Below are 25,946 nucleotides of genomic sequence, written 5' to 3'. Positions count from 1 at the left end.
ATAAATCCCCGTGCCTTGACTGTCACTTGGTCAATTAACAGGGACTCCTTCCTCAACCGCATATCCGGCGCACAGACACTCATGTGAGGCCGTGATGCAAAAGCGCAATTAGCAGCAGTAAATGTTGGAATAGACATAGATGTGTGTGCACGCGCGTGTCTGAGTGTGAGTGTGTGTGACTCTGTCCCTGTGCCCTCGCGTGCCTATTTTGACATACGTATTATTTAAAAGAAAGATAATTGACATAAAATGAAGGAAACTATGTTTAGCAGAAATGATTTGGTTCCATCAGTGGTATATGATGTTAGATTGCTGATGCACATGGAGGAATGAAAAATAACCTCGGACCTTGTTTGTAGATAGATAGATAGATAGATAGATAGATAGATAGATAGATAGATAGATAGATAGATAGATAGATAGATAGATAGATAGATAGATAGATAGATAGATAGATAGATAGATAGATAGATAGATAGATAGATAGATAGATAGATAGATAGATAGATAGATAGATAGATAGATAGATAGATAGATAGATAGATAGATAGATATAGATAAATAGGCTGATGAGCAGATGGATAATAGACGGTACGGGAGGTATTTGGATGGATGGTATGAATATGCAAATGTGTTGATATATGCATATAATGTCGAATAATTCAATTAAAGATAAAGCTAAATATCGGCACATGTACACGAATTCACCTTGTATCAATGGATGTAAATCTTGTTTCTACTTGCCTGTGGGACTCGTGCCGCTGTAAATATCCGTGTGTCTGAGAATCCCTGCAGGAAAATGTTTCTCCTGGTTCTGAGAAAATATGTCATTGTCCATACCGACAATATTGTTCTTTGAAGGTACAGTGGGTTGTGAATCTCTGGAAGTGGGAGTACTTTCGTCCATATCTTTTTGGGTGTCTTCAACCATCTCGCAAGCTGCCGCAGGACTTTTGCTTCTTTCTTCGAGTCTAGTTTTCTGTCTGTGATTTCCAATTTTGCCTTTCTTCCAATGTAAACGGGAGGCTACAGTTCTCCTCATGTTTTCAAAAGTGAAACGGCCTTGGCCGCCTGCTCGCTTCTGGTAGGCATCGGGAATGTTCGCTACATCATCCAGATCTTCACAAGGCGGAGAGCACCCACTCTTACCTGGAAACATGGTATTCGCTTGTCTAGCCATGCTGCGGACAAAGAAAGAAAGTTTTTTCTGCAAAACAATCCAGACAGAAGCAACAATTTCACAAGTCTAATCTTCATAAATCATCTGCCCCCCCCCCCCACTATGTTTAAGGAGCATTTTATTTTGCACTAATTGTAGCAAGTATGTATTAACATGCGCCCTGTTATACTCACGCAATAGGAAGTATAATTAATCCAGCATAACCCTTACAAATAAGTGAGCGCGATTGGTAGGCAGGGACAAATCTATTTACAGGTTGGATGTATAGCATTTGATATTAGGAATTGGAACACCTTCCAAACCGAGAAACTTGATTTAGAGGGTACAATACAGTTGGGCCAATCATGACCTGGGTTTCGAGCCAATTTGTTGAAAAATAATAGAGTGAAATAATGTTGAATGTTATATCTAAATGGTGTCATTGTTGTGGTTCATAGAATTATACAATTGTTGTTGCAGACAAGGAGCTTCTTGGCATCTGTAATAGCTGCCTGTTCGTCACATGTTCCCATTGTATAGTTGTAGCTCTGAAAGCATTTAATCCACGGCGTTTAATGCAATTAGCGTTCGAAAGCTTCGATTTAATATTTCTCCACCAGCTTTACAAGCGATGCATTATGTACATTATCTATTCTTTCTGTATAAAAACTGCTCCTCATTTTGCCAAAGCATTAAGTTCGTGCGCTGTTATTTTATCTCTCTAGCAACAAACAAGGTCCGAGATTATTTTGTACTCCTCCATGTGCATCAGCAATCTAACATCATATACCATCAACTGGAAGTATTTTTCACTGGTCGCTCTACCAAGAGCCTTCGTTACTTTGAACAAATCTGTCTAACTTCCTATCAATCTATTAATTTCTAAGGAGAACAACCGTATAATTGGGAACATGGAATAATTGCTTCGACATACATTTCAGGTCACAGACGTTGCACAGCCCCCGAACAATACCGCTGAATATTTTATGGAACCTCTCGAAGTCCTTTGCATTCTTGCCGAATTGCGACAGCCATAATTAGACAAAATAAACGCTCAGAGTTGGAAATGTCTTTTCTTAGTAAGCTTTCATGATGATTTGTTTCCATTTGTACTGCAAGTCTCCATTCTTAAAGCCAGAGATCCCGGTGTGTTTCTGTCTTGTAAAAAAAAATAATAATAATCTTTCGTGTCACAAGTAGGCTTATATTGGCACTGCGATGAAGTCACTGTGAAAAGGCCCCAGTCGCCCCATTCCAGCGCCTGTTTGGGTACACAGAGGGAGAACGTGCAGACTCCGCACAGACAGTGACCCAAGCCTGGAATCGGCTTCAGTCGGATTCGCACTTCAATTCGAACCCAAGGAACAGTATTGTGCTTCACCTTGCGCTCAATTTATTTTGACATCAGAGATCCATGAAGTACAATGCCCCACCTTTTCCTCCATTAATGTTACAAAGTAACTCCTCTACACTGATAACATATTACATGGACAGGGTGGGTATAGAGGGATATGGGTCAAATGTGGGCAAATATGACTAGCTTAATGATAGAAACTGGGCGGCATGGACAAGCTGGGCCGAAGGGCCTGTTTCCATGCTGTAACCATCTATGACATCTACAACATCTATGACATCTCTCTTAACAGCAGCTCATTGATTTGTTGTAGTTTGCCACCAAATCCTTGATACTAAATTCCAAGCACCGGTTCGTTCTCAGGCTACATAATTTGCCCGTCCACCAGTTAAATTGTTGCAACGAACATTATTTCCTAAATCTTTTCTTTCTGAAACGTTATGAGCCAAAAGAGGCCCCAAATCTTGACCCAGTACAACTAAAAGTATTAGCAAATACAAATTTCAAGCAACGTAGAAAAGAGGAAAATAAAGTAGGCTCCATCCAGAGACAGGTATATTCGGTATACTTAACAATTGAAGTGACAGCATTAGTTGCGCTAATTAACACCACCACGAGAGGGAGGCCTGAAGTTCATCATGGAGAGAATCCAAAAGTGAACGTGGCATTGGAGCCAGGAACCAGGACAAGAAGAGATCCGTTAAATAAAATCGCTTCAAAAAACTCGATCAAGTTAGTGAGGCATAACCTTCCCCATATTATGCTGCCTGTCACAAACTAGTCCATTTTCCTCCAAATGTGCACATATCATGTCCGTTAGTACCTTTCCCAAAAGCGTCACCATTACTGATGTCAGCGTCAGCAGCCAATCATTTGTTGGATTATCCCAGTTTCATTTTCTAAACAAGGGAATAACATTGGCTGTTCTCCAGTCTTCTGGAACCTCGCCTGTGGTCAAAGAGACAGGATGTGAAGGTATCTGTTAATGCCCCAGCTATTCCTTCTAGTGTCTCCCGCATTATCCTGGGACAGATCCCCGGGCATTTTCTACCTTAATGCAATGTAGGATACTCAACACTTCCTCCTTTCATATATTGACGTTCTCAAGTGCGTTCACACAGCAATCCCTGACCTCAGCATCCATCATGTCCATCTCCCTAGTGAATACCGATACAAAGTACGAATTAAGGATTTCACCCACTTCCTGTGGTTCAAGCATAACCTCCCCCCATTGTCCTTGAGTGGGCGTACTCTTTCTCTTGCTTCTATCTGCTCCTAATATATGCATAACAATTTTTGGGGTTCTCCTCGGCCATGTTTGCTGAACACATTTCATGGCCTTCGAATTCCACATTTAAGTTTCTTCCTACTTTCACTGTAATCATGAAGCGCTTCATCAGTCTTTAGATGACGCGACCAATTGCATTCTTCCTTTTTCCTTTTGACTAAGCATAACATTTCCCTTGTCATCCATGGTTTCCGAATCCTGCCATTTCAATCCTTAATTTTTGAGGCGACATGCCTGCCCTGCACTTCAAGGCCTTTAAAAGCCTTCCACATGGCAGACGTGGATTTGCACTCAAGTATCCGCTCCAAACCACATTCTCCAGTTCCTGTCTAATGTGGATGTAATTGGCCCTCGCCGAATTAAGCGCCCTCACCCTCGGGCCGCCCTCATGCTGATTCATGACAACTCAAAATCTGATTGCATTATGGTCGCGAAGCACAAAATGCTCTCCCACTGCAGCATCAATCACCTGGTCTGGCTCACAATCTAGTATGGCCCCCTCCCTGGTTGGATTGTCAACGTACTGTACAAAAAGGCCCTCCTGGACAGATCTAGCAAAATGCTCTCCATGCAAGCCCCTGGCTGTAAGGGATTCACATTCAACATAGACAAAGTTAACATCACCCACCACAACCATCCTGCTTTTATTTGACTTCAAAACTGCTCCTCTGTCTCCTACGGTCTGTTGGAAGGCCCAAAGTACACTCCCAACATTCTGATTTTACCGTTCTAATTATGAACTCCACCCATAATGCCTCACTGCAAGATCCCACCAATGTTTCCACCCTCAACACAGATGTGATCGACTCCCTAATCAGCAATGCACTCTCACACCTCTTTTGTTTCTGTCCCATCAAAAACACCAATGTCCCGAACATTTAGCTGTCCCTCCTTGAACCATGTCCCCGTAATGACAATCGCATCATAGTTCCATGCAGTAATCCAGGCTCTCCATTAATCTGTTTACACACTCCACACAAAGAGTCCCGCTGCGCTCTGAGGCTTCCCTCTGCCTGTTCTTACTCTGCACTATGTTTATCTCAGTCTCACCCCCCCCCCCCCTCACCCCCACCCAGTCCCTACACATACTGGCCTGCTGTTCCAGTTCCCACACCCCTGTCGCACGGTAGCATTGTGGATAGCACAACTGCTTCACAGCTCCAGGATCCCGGTTTGATTCCGGCTTGGGTCACTGTCGGTGCGGTATCTGCACGTCCTCCCCGTGTGTGTGTGGGTTTCCTCCAGGTGCTCCGGTTTCCTCCCACAGTCCAAAGATGTGCAGGTTAGGTTGATTGGCCATAATAAATTGCCCTTAGTGTCCAAAATTGCCCATAGCGTTGGGTGGGGTTACTGGGTTATGGGGATAGGGAGGAGGTTGCGTAGGGTGCTCTTTCCAAGTACCGGTGCAGACACGATGGGCCAAATGGCCTCCTTCTGCACTGTAAATTCTATGATCTAGTTTAAACCCTCCCGAATATCATGGGCAAACCTGCCGCCCAGGATACTGGTATCCCTCCAGTTCAGATGCAATCCATCCGTCTTGTACAGGTCCACCTTAACCAGAAGACATCTCAGTGATCCAAACATCTAAAGCCGTCTCTCCTACACTAGCTCTTTAGCCACATGTTGAACTGCACTATCTTCCTGTTCCAAGCCTCACTAGCACGTGAAACGGGGAATTATCCTGAAATTACTGCCCTAGATGTGCTTCTCTTTAGCTCCTGACCTAACTCTGATATGTCTTTGCATCCCTGTTCCCTCTTCCTTCCCATGTCAACCGTACCCATGCGGACAATGTCATCTGCTGTTTACCCTCCTGTTTCAGGATGCCATTTAGCTGTTTAGAGACATCCAGGATCCTGGCACAAGGGAGGCAACACACCACCCTAGAGTCCCGTTTGCGGTCACATAAACGCCTGTTTGTGGGGCACTGTCGAATCTCCTGCTACTATCCCTCGCTTGGACTTAGCCCGACGTTCCTCTGCTGCAGAAACAGTTGTGGTACCAAAGGCCTGGCTACTGCTGGCATCTTCCCCTGAGAGGCGATCGTACCACCCCCAAAAACTATCCAAACGAATATACCTGCTTGAGGGAGGAATAGCCAGAGGAGGCTCCTGCCTTACCTCCCTACCACTCCTGACGATCACTCATCTACCTATCTGAGCCTTTGATGTGACCACCTCCCTGACGTTGGTGTCTATCACTCGCTCTTCCCTCTATATCCTCTATAATATATCCAGCTGCGGCTCCAACAGAACTATGCGGTCTGTGAGGAGATACAACTGGTCATACGTCTCGCAGACATAGTCGTCAATGACGCTAGAAAGCTCTCTGATCTCACACATTTGACAGGAGCACATCACTGCCCCAACTGCGATCTCTGCCCTTCCACACTTAAGAAAAATATATGAATAAGCGTCCTACCTTGCTTGTCCTCACAGTGCCTTTTATTTAATAGGAAGAGAAGGCAGGGAAAACTTAATGTCGTGTTTTGGGCTTAACCGCTCCTTTGACATGAGTTCTTTGACTCCCCACAGTACAGTCGAGGTGACTGAGTTTACCTCTGCCAGAATCTTCTTCTGCCGCGTTTTCTGGATGATGGTCTTGCTCCTGTTTCTCACTGGAAGGGGTCTTCGGCTACCCACAGTACAGTTGAGGTGATTGAGTTGACTTCTCCCAAAATTATCTCTGCTGGATGATCAAAGATATTCTCTTTCACCGTGAAATTACAAGCATTTCTTTTCGAGGTAGCTGATTTGATCTAAAGGTATAAAGCACCACTGAAATTCGAACTCAGGATCCCTTTTTTTACAAGAAAGGCGCTTTAACCATTTAAGCCAAGCCCCAAATTAATCTCTACTCATACTGATACAAATTCCTAATTTTCTGACAAAGATTAGTTCTAGATAGTGTCCTTATTCTACGCTTCAGTATCCCTCTTTATGCTGCCTGTTTTTTTATGAATGTGATATAATTTGGTATTTTTATTCCGAATGTGGTTCACCATGGTCCTGCGTGCTCTACTCACGAGATTGGTAATCCAGACACTCAGGAAAATTCTCTGAGAGCGTAGTTCAAATCTCGGCATGGCAGCTGGAGGAATTTGAATTATTTTAATATATATACAATTGAAAAACTGGCCTGTTATGCTAGCCACAAGCAAATCATAGGGTGTTTGAAAAAGCTATCTGGTTAACAGTCGCGAAGAAATTCTGCTGATTGCATGCATGCAACTCTAGACTCACAGAAATAAAGTTGATTGTTGATATGTCTTCGTGTTTCTGTGTGATCGAGTGTATCCCTGTTTGCATTTGTCTCTGTGTGTGTATTCAATTAACCAAAATATAGCTACTCAGCGTATTCTCAATCTCTTGTAATTTCAACAATACACTGCTGTTTTGTTTCTCCTTTGCGAAATGGCGACTTTCATAATAATCGTTCCCTGTGCAAACTGGCAAACTGTTGATGATTTATCAACATTATTTTGCACCTACCATGTATTTGCCAACTCATTCGACTTTTCAAAATGACCATGAAGCCTCTTAACATACTCCTCACGATCAACCTTCTCACCAAATTTCATGTTGTCATCAAAGTTCGAACTATTTATTTTGTTTCCACCATCCAAATCATGGATAAATATTGTTGATAGCTGTCGCCCAAGAGCTGATCCCTGCAGGGTCCTAGAAGTCACTGCAAAAACTTCGGACACGTTTATATATTTATTCATTTATTGCAGGATGTGGCCATTGCTGGCTAGGGCTGCATTCATTGCCCATATGTTTGGAAATGCTGCTTCACAGCGTCAGGGATCCGAGTTCGATTCCTAACTAGGGTCACTATCTGTGTGGAGCTTGCACATTCTCCCGTGTCTGCATTGGTTCCCTGCATGTTCGCAGGTTTCCTCCTACAACCCAACGCTATACAGGCCACGTAGTAAACCATTATGGTCCTTTTAAAATTATACTGCAGTCAAACCTCAGGAAGTCTGTTGTGCGTCGGCCAGATCGAACCAGACTTTCCATCAACGAGAGTATCTACTGTTGTCTTACATGGAAACAGGTCAGATGTAGCCCACAAAAAGCAGAGATGGGACACCTGGGGCGGGATCAGGTGGCCTCTCAAACAGTCAACAACCGGACCATTGGCTGCTGGGGTCCCACTCCCGAGACCTCATTGGCCGGAAGCCAGAGAAGATTCTGGTAAAGCGAGTGGAGGGGAATAAAAGTAGGCATCTCAGTCACCAGAGGCAGAAGGAGCAGAGCAAAGGTAAGAAGGAAAAGAGTGACCAGAGCAAGCAAAAGAGGCAGAAGAAGCAGAAGAGCAGAAAGTAAGCAAAAGGGCAGAAGACACGCAGAAGGCAAGCCATGACTCGAAGCAAAGACTCGATGTGTGAGGTGACCCTGACCGGAGCAGAATGAAGCAAGCAAGCAAGCAAGCAACAGCCAAAGAGAATCTCCTTTGCAAAGAGGAACCAGTGGGACTCAGTGATCGGATCTACAACTTACCAAACAACCTTTGCGGGTAGTATAGTCGAATCCTGGGTGTTTCTTGTATGTATAGTGCGTAATTTATGGGTTCACTATATTTAATAAAGTGTGTTGCATTATATCCATATCCAGAGTTTGTTCTGCTCATAAATAAAGATATCTGGGTGAACTTTAATTAAGGAGCTCAAGAGTTGTGGATTACTCCCTGTGCCAAATGCCAGTGAGGCTAGAAATAGGAAAATAGAGCAGCTAAACACGTGGTTAAACAGCTGGTGTAGGAGGGAGGATTTCAGTTATCTAGACCACTGGCACCCCTTCCGGGGCAGGTGTGACCTGTATAAAAAGGACGGGTTGCATCTAAACTGGAGAGGCTTAAATATCCTGGCCGTAAGGTTTGCTAGTGTCACACGGGAGGTTTTAAACTAGTATGGCAGAGGGGTGGGTACCGGAGCAATAGGTCAGAATGTGAAAAAATTGAGGGAGAACTAGGAAATAGGGCCACTATGGCTCTGAGGAAGAGCAGACAGGGAGATTTTGCTGAAAACAGCGGGACTTTTGGCCTAAAGTCCATATGGTTTAATGCAGGAAGTACAACCGGTACGGCAGATGAATTTAGAGCTTGGATTAGAACTTGGAACTATAATGTTATTGCCATTACAGTGACCTGGTTGAGGAAAGGATAGGATTGGCAGCTAAACATTCCAGGATTTTGATGTTTCAGGTGGGTTAGAGGTGGATGTAAAAGGGGTGGAGGAGTTCTGCTTCTGGTTAGGGAGAATAGCACAGCTGTACTATGAGACGACACCTCAGAGGGCAGTAAGGCTATATGGGTAGAGATCAGGAAAAAGAAGGGTGACGTCACAATGTTGGGGGTTTACTACAGGCCTCCCAACAGCCAGTGGGTGATAGAGGAGCAGATAGGTAGACTGATTTTGGAAAGGAGTAAAAGCTACTGGGTTGTTGTGACAGGAGACTTTATACTCCCCAATATTGACTGGGACTCACTCAGTGCTCGGGGCATGGGCGGGGCAGAGTTTGTAAGGAGAATCTAGGAGGGTTTCTTTAAAAAATATGCAGATAGTCCAACTAGGGAATGGGCTGTGCTGGACCTGGTATTGGGAAATGAGCCTGGCCGGGTGGTACAAGTTTCAGTAGGGGAGCTTTTTGGGAAAAGTGACCACAATTCAGTAAGTTTTAAAGTGCTTGTGACAAGGATAAGAGTGGTCCTAGGGTAAATGTGCTAAATTGGGTGAAGGCAAATTATACCAATATTAGGTGGGAACTGAAGAACATAGATTGGGGGCGGATGTTTGAGGGCAAATCAACATCTGGCATGTGGGAGGCTTTCAAATGTCAGCTGAAAGGTATTCAGGACCGGTATGGTTCTGTGAGGAAGAGGGATAAATACGGAAAATTTGGGAATTCTTGGATAACGAGAGATATTGTAGGCCTCGTCAAAAAGAAAAAAGAGGCATTTGTCAGGGCTAAAATGCTGGAATATAAGGAAAGTAGGAAGGAACTTAAACAAGGAGTCAGGAGAGCTAAAAGGGGTCACAAAAAGTCACTGGCAACTAGGGTTAAGGAAAATCCCAAGGCTTATTACACGTACATGAAAAGCAAGGGGGAAGCCAGGGAAAGGGTTGGCCCACTGAAGGACAGGAGAGTGAATCTGTGTGGAGCCAGAGAAAATCGGTGAGGTACTAAATGTATACTTTGCATCAGTATTCACCAAAGAGAGTGAATTGGTGGATGTTGAGTCTGGAGATGGGTGTGTAGATAGCCTGTGTGACATTGAGATCCAAAATGACGAGGTGTTGGGCGTCTTGAAAAATATTAAGGTGGATAAGTCCCCAGGGCCTGATGGGATCTTCCCCAGAATACTGAAGGAGGCAAGAGAGGAAATTGCTGAGGCCTTGACAGAAATCTTTGGATCCTCACTGTCTTCAGGTGATGTCCCGGAGGACTGGAGTTTAGCCAATGTTGTTTCTTTGTTTAAGAAGGGTAGCAAGGATAATTCAGGGAACTACAGCCTGGTGGGCCTTACATCAGTGGTAGGGAAATTACTGGAGATAATTCTTCGAGACAGGATCTTCTCCCATTTGGAAGCAAGTGGCAGCACGATTTTGTGAAGGAGAGGTCGTGTCTCACTAACTTGATAGTTTTTCGAGGAGGCCACAAAGACGATTGATGCAGGTAGGGCAGTGGATGTTGTCTATATGGACTTCAGTAAGGCCTTTGACAAGGTCCCTCATGGCAGACTGATACAAAAGGTGAAGTCACACGGAATCAGAGGCGAGCTGGCAAGATGGTTACAGAACTGGCTAGGTCATAGAAGGTAGAGAGTACCAATGGAAGGGTGCTACTCTGATTGGCGTGTTGTGACTAGTGGTGTTCCTCAGGGATCAGTGCTGGGACCTTTACTGTTCATAGTATATATAAATGATTTGCAGGAAAATGTAACTGGTATGATTAGTAAGTTTGCGGACGACACAAAGTTTGGTGGAAGTGCAGATAGCGATGAGAACTTTCAGAGCATAGAACAGGATTAAGATCGTTTGGAGATTTGGGCGGCGAGATGGCAGATGGAGTTTAATCCGGACGAATGTGAGGTAATGCATTTTGGAAGGTTTAATACATAGGAATATACAGTGAAAGGTAGAACCCTCAAGAATATTGACAGTCAGAGAGATCTAGGTGTACAGGTTCACAGGTCACTGTGAGGAGAAACATAGGTGGAGAAGGTACTCAAGAAGGCTTATGGCATGATTGCCTTCATTGGCCAGTGCATTGAGTATAACAATTGGCAAGTCATGTTGCAGCTTTATAGAACCTTAGTTAGGCCACACTTGGAGTATCGTGTTCAATTCTGGTCGCCACACTACCAGAAGGATTTGGAGGCTTTAGAGAGGGTGCAGAAGAGATTTACTGGATGTTGCCTGATATGGAGGGCATTAGCTATGAGGAGAGGTTGAATAAACTTGATTTGTTCTCACTAGAACGAAGGAGGTTCACAGATCATAGAATGTACAGTGCAGAAGGAGGCCATTGGGCCCATCGAGTCTTCACCGGCTCTTGGAAAGAGCACCCTACCCAAGCCAACTCCCCCACCCTATCCCTATGACCCAGTAACCCCAAAAAAACACTAAGGGCAATTTTGGACACTAAGTGCAATTTAGCATGGCCAATCTACATAACCTGCACAACTTTGGACTGTGGGAGGAAACTGGAACACCCGGAGGAAACCCATGCACACACGGGAAGAACGTGCAGACTCCACACAGACAGTGACCCAAGCCGGGAATTGAACCAGGGACGCTAGAGCTGTGAAGCAATGTGCTAACCACTATGCTACCGCGCTGCACAGGTTGAGGGGCGACCTGATAGAGGTCTACAAAATTATGTGAGGCATAGACAGAGTGGGTATTCAGGGTCTTTTACCCAGGGTAGAGGCGTTAATTACTAGGGGGCATAGGTTTAAGGTGCGAGGGGCAAGGTTTAGAGGATATGGACGAGGCAAGGTTTTTACACAGAGGGCAGTGGGTGCCTGGAACTCGCTGTCGGAGGAGGTGGTGGATGCAGGGACGATAGTGACGTTTAAGGGGCATCTTGAGAAATACATGAATAGGATGGGAATAGAGTGGTATGGACCCCGCAAATGTAGAAGATTTTAGTTTAGACGGGCAGCATGGTCGGCGCAATCTTGGAGAGCCGAACGGCCTGTCCCTGTGCAGTACATTTCTTTGTTATTTGAGCTGGTTGAAGTATCTGAATTGGACAGATACATCATGTTAAATTGCACCTGTGCCCAAAAATAATACATGGGGTTACAGAGATAGGGCGGGGTGTGGACTGAGAACGGATGGTATTTCACAGAGGGTCGTGCAGACTCAATTGGCCAAATGGCCTCCTTCTGGACTGTAATCTCGTAATTCTATCCCAAATTGTCCTTGAAATGTTGGTGGTGAGCTCCCATCTTGAACCGCTGCAGTCCATCTCGTGAATGTATGGCCACTGGATTGTAAGGCAGGGAGTTCCAGGATATTGACCTCGTCAGTGACAGCGAAGGACCGGTGATACATTATCATGTTGGGGTGGTGAATGGCTTTGAGGGGAACTTCCAGATGGCGGTTTTCCCATGTATCTGTTCCCTTAGTCCTCCTCGATGGTACTGGTCGTGAGTTTGGAAGGAGCCCTGCCTAAGGAGCCCTGGGGAGCTCCTGCAGTGCATTTGTAGATGGTACACACCGATGCCACTCTGCATTGCTGGTGGAGGGAGTTAATTTTTGCGAAACAGTTTAAATTACTCTCTGCGTCTTTTCTGCTCACCAATTCATAATCCTTGCTAAACCAATATTAAATCCAGCCATGGATTAATATCTGTTCTCGATTATGTGCATTTGACCTTTACGAATTGACGCCTCACTGATCTGGGGCGGGGGGGGGGGGGGGGGATACGACGATTGGAATGAAGTGTGTGCACTAAAGATGTTATCATAAAGTAATAATAGTTCTCCGTGCAAACTGCTGATGCTTGTGTGTTATTTTATGCCCGCTGCAAGCAATAAACACCTTCATTCTCCTTTAACATAACCTTGACATAACCTGTGATAACGACGAAACCGATCCACCCTGTTTCTGGCTGCCCGGGTGCAACTTGGCTGTGAAACATATCAGCTTCACTGCGCAGAAATTTGCCTATCAGGCAGAAGCCATTTTTTTCAAAACTCAAAGCTAATAACAGGGACCACACGATCACTGTAGTGCGATACAGAGGTAGACAACAAAACGTCTGAAGTCTTCTATTAAAATTTTTACAAGACAGCAGGAAGTACCAACCCATTACATTTCTTCGTGAACTGATGCAGCATTAATTATTGCTTTGCAAATATGGACTTTATACCTACCAGTGAAGTTGATTTGTCTTATGTTCAGTGTGACAGCGAATGAATGATGATTAGGGTGGCCCAGAATAAAAAGGCATTCGTCCTCCAAGCTGAATCTATCTATGCCATTCCCTGCAAAATGAAATGTTTTAATAAGGCTCAGATTTGTGAGTAATTCTTGTGTAACAACTAAGGCATGTTTTCTGTAGTTAGTATGTGAATTGGCATTACGAATGTTCTAAAGAACAAAGCACAAAGCAAAGTACAACACAGGAACAGGCTCCAGGGCCCTCCAAGCCGCTGCCAATCATGATGCCATAATTTTTTTTAAACTGCCATTTCTCGGTCCATATCCCTCTGTTTTTTTCCCTATTCATGTATCCATCCAGATGCCTCTTAAATGTTGCTAATGTGCCTGGTTCCACCACATCCTCTGGCAGCGCGTTGCAGGCAACCACTACTATCTGTGTTATAAAGATCTCCATTAAACTTTATCCCTCTCACGTTGAACCTGTGCCCCCTTGTAATTGACACTTCCACCCTGGGAAAGAAATCCTCTGAATATTCACCCTGTCTATGGCTGTCGTCAGTTTGAAGACCTCTACCAAGTCTCCCCTCAGCCTCTGACTTTATAATGAAAACAATTCTGGAATATTCAATCTCTCCTAATAGCCAACACCCTCGAGAGCAGGCAACATCCTGGTGAACATTCTTTATGCTCTCTCCAAAGGTTCCACGTTCTCCTGATATTGTGGTGACCAGACTGCAGGCAATGCTGCCTAACCAAGGTTTTATACAGCTGCAAGATGATTTCCCAACTCCTCTATTCCATGAACTGGCTGACGAAGGCATGCATGCCATATGCCTTCTTAATCACCATGGCGACCTGTGTTGCCACTTTTATTGAACTGTGGACCTGCACGCCCAGATCTCTCTGTATGGTAATGTTGCTAAGGGTTCTGTCATTTACAGTAGAATTCATAATTTGATTTGATCATTTGTCCGGAGTAAACTCCATCTGCCATTTGTGAGCCCAAGTCTCCAATCTATCCATATCCTCTTGTATTCTCTGACAATCCTCGGCAGTATCAGGAACTCTGCTAATCTTTGTGTCATGCACAAACATATTAATCAGACCACCCATATATTCCTCCTGATCACTTATACATACTACAAACAACACATGTCCCAGCATTGATCCCTGTGGAACACCACGAGCCACAGATATCCATTCTGAAAAAGACTCTTCCATTACTACTCTCTGTCTTCTATAACCAAGCCAGTTCTGTATCCATCTAGCCAGCCCACCCCGACTCCCATGTGATTTTAGTTTTTGTACCAGCCTCCCATGTGGGATCATGTCAAAGGCCTTATAAATGTCCATATAAACTACAACCACATCCTTCCCTCATCAATTTCCTTTGTCTCCTCTTCAATAAACTCAGTTAAGTGGGTGAGACCATGCTGTCTGTCACAAACTAGTCCATTTCCCTCCAAATATACACATATCGTGTCCCTCAGTATTTCCCCCAAAACTTCACCACTACTGGCTCAGCAGCCAATAATATGCTGGATTGTCCCTGCTTCCTTAAACAAGGGAATAACTTTGGCTATTCTCCAGACTTCTGGAACCTCGCCTGGCGTCAAAGAGGATGTGAAGATATCTGTTAAGGCCCCACCAATTCTCCCCTTGCCTCCCACATTAACCTGGGACAGATCCCGTAAGGCACCGGGGACAAGTCTAACAGTGCAATTTAGGATACTCAACGCTTCCTCCTTTGATATGTTGACGTTCTCAAGAGCCTTCAGACGCCTATACCTGACTTCAACACCCGTCATGTCCTTCTCCCTGGTAAATACCGATACAAAGAACTCATTAAGGATTTCACCCACTTCATCTGGTTTTGATGTAAAATTTGTCTCGAAGGTATACAGACACATACACTCAACAGGTGCATATACATATAAGCACATTCAAACGCAACAAAGAACAAAAACACACTACAAGACACCAGCATATGCAACTGACACACACCTGAAAACAACCAGCAAACACATGCGAGTTGACATAGTTACAAGGTATAAATATAGTCGACACATTCTCTTAAAAACATAAGAACACTCTAACATCTGCATCCAATTAAGAAGGGAAACACACCCACACATAACGCGTATAGATAATAAACGAAACATACGCAAACGACATTAAGTATGACGTACAAGACAAATTTCACATGCAATTACCAGTGCACAAACGGAACACAAATCTCACGTGCAATACATGGCACACAAGCAGAAAACATTACAGACATTAAAAACACGCACAGGAAAATACACAGACGCCCACGCAAGCATAGAGTTGCATAAACAGCAAATTCCTGCACGCGCATCTGGCGGTTTGGCCATTACGAAAGTCAACGTCTTCACTTACAACAGGAAATTCTCTCTTCAAAATAAAATCCCCGATGAATTTGATATTTCACAGAAAGAGCGGAAATTATTTTGAATGTTTGGTTTTCTGAAGCGCCTTCTCATTGAGGAAGCATAAGTCAGCTTCGTGTGTTTGCCTTTACGAATCGTTAAATAAATCAAACACCTTTATGCGAATGCATTATTCGTATCACAGCCGAATCAGTTATTGAGCAGATTTCCACACACATGGTAGGAGAAGATCTTACATATCATTGAATTGAAATTGCAGAACAGAAAGAAACCATTCCGTTCACCACCGTTCATTGCGTTTGATGTTGTCTTAACTTCTTGGGTGGTAGTCCTCAGTATTTATCTGCGCCGTTCCCAATGCATTTCATTCCTTTACAACGTAATCTTAAACGTTGACGTGCTCCCTGCTTCAATGGCCAATATTAACATGCATGACACTGTCACATCCATCAGCATCAATTAAACCCTACTGTCTGCAATGCAATTCGAGAGTGTATTCGGGGCAATTTTCTAGAAAAAACTGAATCGAGAAATGAGTAATGAGGCAGGTTCAATACATAATCTCAGAGCAAAAGTTGTCCTTGGAAGCAGCGACCAAAGCATGTCAGAAGTTAGCATTGAATTTGAGAGTGAGACAGTTGGGTCGGAAACAACCATGCTGAACTTAAATTAGGGTAATTACATAGGTTGGTTGGAGTGGACGAGGAAATGGGTTGACCAGACAATTAGTTTGATCAGCAACAACATATTTACATGGAAATAATTGGTAACTCACAAATAATATATATTCCAGTGTGGAAGACGAAAGCCATAACGAGGGTAAATCAGGTACAGTTAACCAATAAAGTTCAGGGTAGAATTAAATGGAATGAAAAAATAGACAGTGGCAAATCTTGCTGGTAGCCAGAGGATGGAGAAAGTTAAAGAGAGACAATACGAGAGGAACAAAAAAATACCGAGGGTGCTGATGAAATGTGAGTGCAAAGTAGCAAGTAATAAAAGAAAACAGGATTGGCCAGGTAGATGCTGATAGGTTATTTCCTCCATGGTTTGGAGTAGAGGGCATCATCTCAGTTAAAGTGGTCGCCCACATAAGATAGGGGTGATGAGGAATTTATTCTGTTAAATGGTAGTAATTCTGTGGAAGTCTTTACTGCAGAGAGCCGAGGAGGTAGGGCGGTTGAACATGTTCAAGGCTGAGATGGATTTTTTAGTCAGTAAGCAACTCAAGGATTACATGGATAAGTCAGGAAATTGGAATTGAGGATGATCATATTAGATCAGCCATGATTTCACAGACTGACGGAGTCGGTTCAGTGGCCCGATTGGCCGACTTCTGCTCCTACGTTCTTGTCGTCTTATTTCTAACATTCCATCAGGTCTTTCCTTTCAGTTCTTCTCAAGCAGTGGAAGAATGTTATTCCATCCATCTTGCCGGCAGTCAACAACATGTTACGCAATTGTTTCATTCTGCGAGTGTGCAGAGCCCAAGCGAGGGGCAATCTCCACTGATAGAATGCTGTCGGTGGACCAGAAAGTAATGACCTAGAACAACTACATGTACCGTCTTCCCCCCATAAACCTGAGCAATGCCGAGTGTGATTTTGTTTAGGTCGGTGCAATGCAGGAAAATAGGTCATCCATCCCAATGACTTGCTCTATTCAAACTTATGTTTTATTCGATGATCTCTAATAACAGATTACAGAAGTTACCCAACAAGCCCTCTCTTTCAGGACCCAAAACAACACGTTTACAGTTCGATGTGATTCCGCCATTGGACAGCACTTGTGGAATAATCCTGAGAATGCTATTATCAACCCGAATTAAGGTAATCGGCCAAGTTCGCAGAATGGATTGTCACTTTTTCTAGAATTTGTATACATTCAGGCAGTACAAGGAAACATTCTCTGCAAACAAAAGGGTTATGTTCTGTCCTTGCGCTTTTCTTTTTTTTAAATAAATTTAGAGTACCCAATTCGTATTTTCCAATTAAGGGGCAATTTAGTGTGGCCAATCTACCTAATCTGCACATCTTTTGGGTTGTGGGGCGAAACCCACGCAAACACAGGGAGAATGTGCAAACTCCACAGTGACCCAGAGCTAACCCACTGCGCCACCATGCTGCCCTTCCTTGCACCTTTCTTGCATTCGCGGGAAGATTGGAGAGTCGAATGCTCCCAATTGCTGTCTACTTGGCTACTCCTCGCTTGCAACTACCAGTTCAGTTCGCATATGAAGAACATTTGGGTGCTGATGGCCTAATTAATTTTATAGATAAGAAATTGGAAACTCTCGGATATATATATCAGTACTGGACACCCGCCATCGGGTACTGCAGGCAGCACAGAAGTTTGCTTATGAGCTGCTTACATCCCTACTATACTATAATAGCATCAAGGAGCGGAATCCATTGCATAGTCAGGTCGAGTTTTTTTCTATCGACTGGTTCGCTGGAAGCAGTCTACTATTTAGTTTTGTAAATTGTGGCCTTCTGTATGCTTAGGTCCCTCCTAACTATGTCCTCTTGGCTTTTAAATTTGAGTTAGTTCATCCTACTTAATCCAACAGCTGGATCCTAAGTGCCGACATTAGGTTTCCAATAACTGAAACGTGATGCAGACGATGCGTGTAGTTGTTCTGGGGCATTACTGATGGATGACAATTGGTCAGAAAGCTCAGCAGAATCCTCAAATGTTGTTGTAATTAGCAGCATGGTATATAGGCGTCTTCGTGAATTGTCAATGTATCATTAGGATTGTGCGCACATATGTTGTTAGATAACAGGTAAAAATGTAGCTGATCAGGAAATCCAATGATTACCATAGCTTCTGCTGCATTTCTGCCATTTTACTCCATTACGTTTATACATTTTCCGTATTAACGGCCACGTGTAGGACATTTCGGTCCTCCAGTTGCGTGCTTCTCTGCCGGGCACCCTTCGCTGGCGATAGGGTTGTATCTTCACGCCGCTTGTCAATAAGATTTCTGGTGGGGGGTGATTGTAATGCAATATGATTCCCGATTGAGGCCATACTCACGTGTGCAGAAATTGGCTATAAGTTTCTGCTCGGCTATTCTGCGTAGTCGCGCATCCCGAAGGCCACCTTGGAGAACGCTTGTTTGAAGATCAGATGCTGAATGGCCTTGACCGCCCTTCAATTCATGTCCTGGGCTTGCGAAATCCAGCCAACTGTTCTGGCTTGACACAACTCACACCTCTTTAACATGTGATTATCCCTCTCTCCAGTCGTTCCGTCTGGACCTGTAAATACTTAATTACCTGCAAATACTCGCATTCAAAGCATCGTCTTGCATCATTGACTTTTTCTATATACATGTTTCTGGAACCCACCTCTTCATTCACCTGAGTATGAAGCTGCGCTTCTAAAGCTAGTGATTCGTAACAGACCTGTTGGACTTTAACCTGGTGTTCTGAGACTTCTTACTGTGCTCACCCCAGCCCAACGCCGGCATCACCACATCATGAAAATCCTTTAATAGAGGGATGACCACCTCCAAGAATGTGTGTGCAAGTAAATATTCAGCCCCCTCTCCTTATGGACTTTCGTGCTTCCAGCCACTCTTCAAAGTCAGAACCATTGGTATTCAGTCCAGCAGCCGAGTGCAATCCCCGAATCTTTGCAAATCCAGAGTATGTGGGAATTCCTGCTAGTCCCACGACGGACATGAATTGCAGGAACCGTGCCCCAGCTGTTCTAGACCGTCATTTAAAAAACAAACATTCAATAGGATCCATGCACCGTAGTTTTGTATCAATTTAAACTATTTTTCACGGGTTATGTATCCTTACGAGGCATTGATGTCCAGGACAATCGGGTGCAGACTGGAACGTGTATCTTAGACCGAGGACGCACTTTCGCATCTAACGTGTGGTAGGTTGGCAGTGCTGAATCGAATAGGGGAGCCTTTGAGGTAATCGTGGAAAATCGTTACCACTCCATATAATTGTTCAGCTCTACAGTATATCTCCTTCTATAATATTAGCAGAATCTTTCCAACTCTCCATGAGTGCAGCTTATCATGAGCATCAAAGAAGAATTTTCGCATCTAGTAAAAATGTACAATGTATTGGTCTTTGAGGAGCGTGCTTTTCTAATATGTAGGTTTTACGCCATCCCTGGAAGAAAGAAGAAATGTTGCCTGCATTGTAAGCATACCTGTGCCACTAACAATTGAAAAATGTGATCACTTGCTTCTGTACGTGACAGGTGCCATTAGCCATTTGGCCTCTGTCATCTCAATTGCAGGAATAATGCAGGCAGAATGTGTGGGGATAGTAGTTATTTCAAGAATACTTTGTAAATGATGATAGAGGATCATGTCTACGTCCAATATAGTGCATTGTCCCGTTATTTGTGTAGGACATAGATAAGCCTTTGTAGAACTATGCCACCGTTACTCCAAATTATATTTTAGGATGGTCACCAGTCTCGCAGGAGCACCGTCAGCTATATATTGTTTTAATATTAGTAATTCAAAAGGTGTGCGCATTGCCGGCTGGGGAATATTCGTTACCCATCCATAGTTTCCCTTGAGAAGGTCCCTTCTTGAACCACTGCCGACTGCGTATTATAGGTACGTCCACAGTGTTGTTAGAGTTGGAGATCTAGGGTTGGACCCAGCGACAATGAAAGCACGGCTGAATATTTACCTAGATTCATAGAATTTACAATGGAGAAGGAGGCCATTCGGCCCATCGAGTCTGAACAGCCCTTAGAAAGAGCACCCTACCCAAGCCCACACCTTCACTCTATCCCCGTAACCCGATAACCCTACCCAATATTTTTGGAGACGTGTAGTTTAGCATGGGCAATCCACCTAACCTGCACATCTTTGGACTGTGGGAGGAAACCGGAGCACCTGGAGGAAATCGACGCAGACACGGGGAGAACATGCAGACTCCACACAGACAGTGACCCAAGCCGGGGATCGAACCTGGGACCCTGGAGCTGTGAAGCAACTGTGCAAAACACTATACCACCATGCTGCATGTCTGGATGCGGCGTGGTTTGGAAGGGAAACCAGTTACTGGATTTCCCAAGCATGTTCTGCCCTTATACTTCTAGATGGTAGTGCTCCTGGATGTGGAAAGTGCTGCCTCGGGGGCCTTGGTGAGTTTCTTGAATGCATCTTGTAGGTAGTACCCACTGCTGCTCAAGACCATTGTTGGTGGAGCAAGTGAATGTGGAAGCATGCCAATCAAGATGGCTGCTTTGCCCTAGATGGCGTTAAGCTTCTTGTGTTTTGTTGGGTCTGCACTCACCAGGCAAGGGGAGAGCAGTTAATCCAATTCCCTACTTGTGTCTTGTAGTTTGTTGAGGCATTGGGGAATCAGGAGATGAGTCACTCGCCGCAAGACTCTTACTCTCTGACCTGCCCCTGTAGCCACAGCATTAGTATGGCTAACCCAGTTGAATTTCTAATCAAAGGTTAATACCGAGAATGTTGATGTAGTGTGCTGTGCCGCGAAACCAGAGAAACGTGGTCGCTTCTAAGGTAGATGTCCCAGTAGACTTGAAGAAACTGGTAACATGATAGGAAAGTGAAGCAGACGTGTGAAATGACATTCAGAGTAAATGTAAGCTACAACCAATAGGAGCAGATCCTCGTACCTTTGTTGCTTTACTGCGCGGGTATTAGTAGTACATGTGGAGATGTTCACAACAATGTCACAGGAGCAGTGGACATAAGTGTAACCTAGAAATGTATTTTAAGTAGCATTTAAGACAGTGGCATTGTGAGATTACATTTAGAAGTTTTATTCCATTAAACAGCGTTATGGCAAGTTTCCTATTCCTAGACCAGAGAGAAAATAACAATTTCTGAGCTACTCTGTTCGTGACATGTCATATTTTCAATGAAATTCATGCCCGAAATAAAGACGATTTAACGCAGCTCTATAGTAAAACATTAATTGCGCCCAGTGGAATCTATGGACTTACCTTGCCTGCGGCCCTTGATTCTGCTTTCAGGGAGATTGGGTAAGGTATATATATAAGGATTCTGTGGGTTATCAAACACGCCCAGTATAAGGATCAATTACACATAACATTCATTAACAAGAACTTTAGCCTGATTAACTAAACCTCTCCCCACCATAATCTGGGTCTGAATCTCACACTGTTGCATTTAAATTGAATATGTGTGATGACAGTGATGCCGTAAGTAATCAATTATTTAATTATTTGTATGGTAACAATTGATATATTTTCTCATTTCTGCCACCTCCTTTTAAATACGGAACATAAATAGTAGATAATATAAATGGTACAAGTTCCCGGACAACAATTCCATTTTATTGCCCACCACGACTAAATTGTTATCCAGTAAAGTTCAAAGGGGCAGCATGGTGGCGCAATGGGTTAGCCCTGATCCCAGCTCTGGGTTGCTGTCCGTGTGGAGTTTGCACGTTCTCCCTGTGTTTGCGTGGGTTTCGCCCCCACAACACAAATATGTGCAGGTTTGGTGGATTGGCCACGCTAAATTGCCCCTTAATTGGATAAAATTAATTGGATATTCTAAATTTAAAAAAAGTAAAGTGCAAGGAATGTTGTTTGGTTATGAAATGAACTGGCAGAGTGAAGCACCTGTTCGGTCTGAACCATGACCTTATTTCATAATTCTTATCAGCACCATTCTTTCAGTCATTAACTACTCCTGCTCTGGACCTTGATTCTGCATAGCTAAATACATTTTTCGATAAGAGCTCAGAATCAAATATTCGTCCGTGATCTGGATTGACATGGGGTAGTCACATGACAATTAGAATAATATATGTATTATATATCAAAAAGACGATATAAAAATGGAAGAAAGATAACTTTACTTAAAAGAGAAAGTACTTTGTCTATAAATCTGAATTAAAGGTGGCAGACAGCTGTTTGTTTAAATACAAACATAATCCCAAATCCAGCCTGTAACAGTACTGCTCCCACAAAATTGGTACAGGTATTATTGGTACAGTGTAGAATCATAGAATTTACAGTGCAGAAGGAGGCCATTCGGCCCATTGAGTTAACACCGGCCCCTGAAAGAGCACCCTACCGAAGTTCATACCTGCATCCTATCCCCATAACCCAACAGCCCCATCAAACGTTTGGACACCACAGTGCAATTTAGCATGACCAATCCGTCTAACCCACACATTTTTGGACAGTGGGAGGGAACCGAAGCTCCCGGGGTAAACCCAAGCGGACACAGGGAGAACATGGAGACTCCACACAGACAGTGACCCAATCCGGGAACCGAATCTGGGACCGTGGAGCTGTGAAGCAACGGTACTAACCACTATACTATCATTCTACATGTCAGGATGCGGAGTGGTTTGGAAGGGAACTTCCAGGTATTGGATATAAGTAGACTACACAGTTTACATACCTTTTGATGGTACTTCGCCATCTTCCATCAATCGGGTGTTATGTGCATCAATCTGATGCTCTAGGTACACATCAGATAGGATCACTCAGGTACTTGGTCTGCAGTTCAAGGGTCACAGAATGCCGAAGGACAGTATGGCTGGTGTAGGGAAAAACCACTTATTTCAATATTCTAGCTTGAGAAGGTGAAAATCAAAAACTTAGCCAAAACATCAGCTGTGCGGCCTTTAAAAATAACGTTGCGATTCACTGTTGCAACCGTCATTGTCACCGCCCGCGGATTCCCCGGTGACGTGGCCTGGTTTCAATGGAACGTCCCGTTGACCAGTGTCTGCAGTCGTGAATCCGCCGCCAGGTACGGGTGAGCCGCCGGAAGGCTGGGAGACAGGATAATCCAGCTAAATATCTAGAAAAATAGTTAATCATTAATTAGACCAGCACGGCAGCAATGTTGGCTTCACAGCGCCAGGGTCCAAGGTTCAATTCGCCGCAGGGGCACTGTCACCACGTTCTCCCTGTGTCGATGTGGGTTTCCTCCCACAGTCCAAAGACGTGCAGGTTAGATGGATTGGCCATGATATATTTCCCTTAGTGTCCACAAAGGTTAGGAGGGGTGATTGGGTGACTGGGATAGGTTGGAAGTCAGGGCTTCAGTGGGTTGCCACAGACTCAATGGACCGAATGGCCTCCTTCTGCATTCTATGTTCTATGATAATAGCTGGATTAAAATGAATATGTAACAAGTGACAAAATACCTAGTGACCATAAATTTAGCAAACAAAGCAAAGCAGAAATAAAATGCAAAATTGCAAAATATTATTGGCTGCAGACCTCAGGCCTACACCACGTGCCTCCATATCAACTGATGAGTCACGGCTAATCACTGTTTAGCCACACCTGCAGGAAGCACTGAGGGTGGCACGAGCACAGAATGGATTCTGGCTGGTGGACTTCAATGTCTGTAGCCAAGCTCGGGTACACGGTAGAGCTATGGAGCCAGCGAAAGGATACAGCACAGAAGGAGGGCATTTGGCTCATCTTGTCCATTCCAGTCCGGGGACACCCCAGGTACTCTTTCCAATGCCACCTTCCTGCATCCAGTTAATAACCCTCTAGTTTACAGCACTTAAGGTGCAGATCCAGATCTGTTTCTTAAGAGTTTACTTCTCTGCCTCCACCAGCAACTCGGTAAGCGAATTCCAGATGACACTACCCTCTGCGTAAAAGGGTTCCTCATGATGTCCCCATTACACCTTTTGCCACTTATCTTGAATCTATGTCTCCTGGTTCTGGAATGAACAAAGAACAAATAACAAAGAAAATTACAGCACAGGAACAGGCCCTTCGGCCCTCCCAGCCTGTGCCGATCCAGATCCTTTATCTAAACCTGTCTCCTATTTTCCAAGGTCTACTTCCCTCTGTTCCCGCCCGTTCATATAGCTGTCTCGATGCCTCTTAAATGATGCTATCATGCCCGCCTCTACCCCCTCCGCTGGTAAAGCGTTCGAGGCACCCACCACCCTCTGCGTAAAAACTTTCCATGCACATCTCCCTTAAACTTTCCCCCTCTCACCTTGAAATCGTGACCCCTTGTAACTGACACCCCCACTCTTGGGAAAAGCTTGTTGCTATCCATCCTGTCCATACCACTCATAATTTTGTAGCCCTCAATCAGGTCCCCCCTCAACCTCCGTCTTTCAAACGAAAACAATCCTAATCTACTCAACCTTTCTTCATAGCTAGCACCCTCCATACCAGGCAACATCCTGGTGAACCTCCTCTACACCCTCTCCAAAGCAGCCACATCCTTCTTGTAATGTGGTGACCAGAACTGCACGCAGTATTCCAAATGTGGCCGCACCAAAGTCCTATACAACTGTAACATGACCTGCCAACTCTTGTACTCAATACCCCGTCCGATGAAGGCAAGCATTCTGTATGCCTTCTTGACCACTCTATCAACCTGCGTTGCCACCTTCAGGGTACAATGGACCTGAACTCCCAGATCTCTCTGTACATCAATTTTCCCCAAGACCCTTCCATTGACCATATAGTCCGCTCTTGAATTTGATCTTCCAAAATGCATCACCTCGCATTTGCCTGGATTGAACTCCATCTGCTATTTCTCTGCCCAACTCTCCAACCTATATATATTCTGTTGTATTCTCTGTCAGTTCTCCTCGCTATCTGCAACTCCACCATTCTCAGTATCATCTGCAAACTTGCTCATCAGACCACATATACCTTCCTCAAGAACATTTATGTAGATCACAAACAGCAGTGGTCCGAGCACGGATCACTAGTCACCCTTCTCCATTTTGAGACACTCCCTTCCACCACTACTCTCTGTCTCCATCAAGGAAACAATTTCATCCTTTCCACTCTATCTCTTCTCATAATTATGTACACATCAATTAACTCACCCCCTAGGCTTCTTTGTTCCAAGGAAAATAACCCCAACCTTTGCAATTTCTCCTCACAGCTATACTTTTCTACACCTGGAAACATTCTTGTCAACCTTGTCTGCACCATCTCAAGAGAAATTACATCCTTCCTGGAATGTGGTGACCAGAATAGTACACAACATTCCAGTTGAGCCCTAACCAGTGTTTAATATAATTCTGATATTATATCCTTACATTTATATTATATTACTATGCTAATAAAGGGGAATACTCCAGATGCATTATTTACAACCTTATCTATTTGAACTGCTGCTTTTAGGTATCTGTGTACCTGTTCGCCAGGATATCTCACTTCATCTACTCCTCTTAGTAGATTCCAATTAGTCAGCGAGATGACTGAGCCTTAAAAGGACATAGCTGCCAGACCAGTGTCAGTGCAAGGTGGTGAGGGAACCAACCAGATAACAAATATCTTTGACCTCATCCTTGTCACCATGCGTGTTTCACATGCGTCTGAGAATATTGAT

The 25,946-nt window shown here is 44.1% G+C and overlaps 1 protein-coding gene across 11 annotated transcripts in view; it reads right to left on the bottom strand.

Moving 5' to 3' along the window:
* The window catches only part of LOC119967870 (NACHT, LRR and PYD domains-containing protein 3-like), an 85,932-nt gene that overhangs the window by 47,584 nt on the left and 12,402 nt on the right, over positions 1-25,946 (bottom strand). Inside the window, exons 2-8 of one of the 11 annotated variants that reach the window (XM_038800942.1) lie at positions 23,016-23,153; positions 21,581-21,641; positions 13,196-13,306; positions 6,363-6,562; positions 3,337-3,461; positions 2,094-2,317; positions 745-1,181 (exon numbers count right to left, since the gene is read on the bottom strand). In XM_038800942.1, coding sequence (XP_038656870.1) covers positions 745-1,180 — 436 coding nt within the window. In that variant the 5' untranslated portion in view covers position 1,181; positions 2,094-2,317; positions 3,337-3,461; ... (2 more) ...; positions 21,581-21,641; positions 23,016-23,153. Of the gene's footprint in view, positions 1-744; positions 1,182-2,093; positions 2,318-3,336; positions 3,462-6,362; positions 6,563-13,195; positions 13,307-21,250; positions 21,336-21,580; positions 21,642-23,015; positions 23,305-25,946 lie in introns of those variants that run through there. The other 10 variants (XM_038800941.1, XM_038800939.1, XM_038800940.1 and 7 more) reach the window with 10 other exon arrangements.

This window comes from Scyliorhinus canicula, chromosome 6 (genome assembly GCF_902713615.1).
Source record: "Scyliorhinus canicula chromosome 6, sScyCan1.1, whole genome shotgun sequence".
In the NCBI taxonomy this organism is placed as follows: Eukaryota; Metazoa; Chordata; class Chondrichthyes; order Carcharhiniformes; family Scyliorhinidae; genus Scyliorhinus; species Scyliorhinus canicula.
The sequence above is the reverse complement of the archived record's forward strand: the minus strand, read 5'-3'. Positions and strand labels throughout refer to the sequence as shown.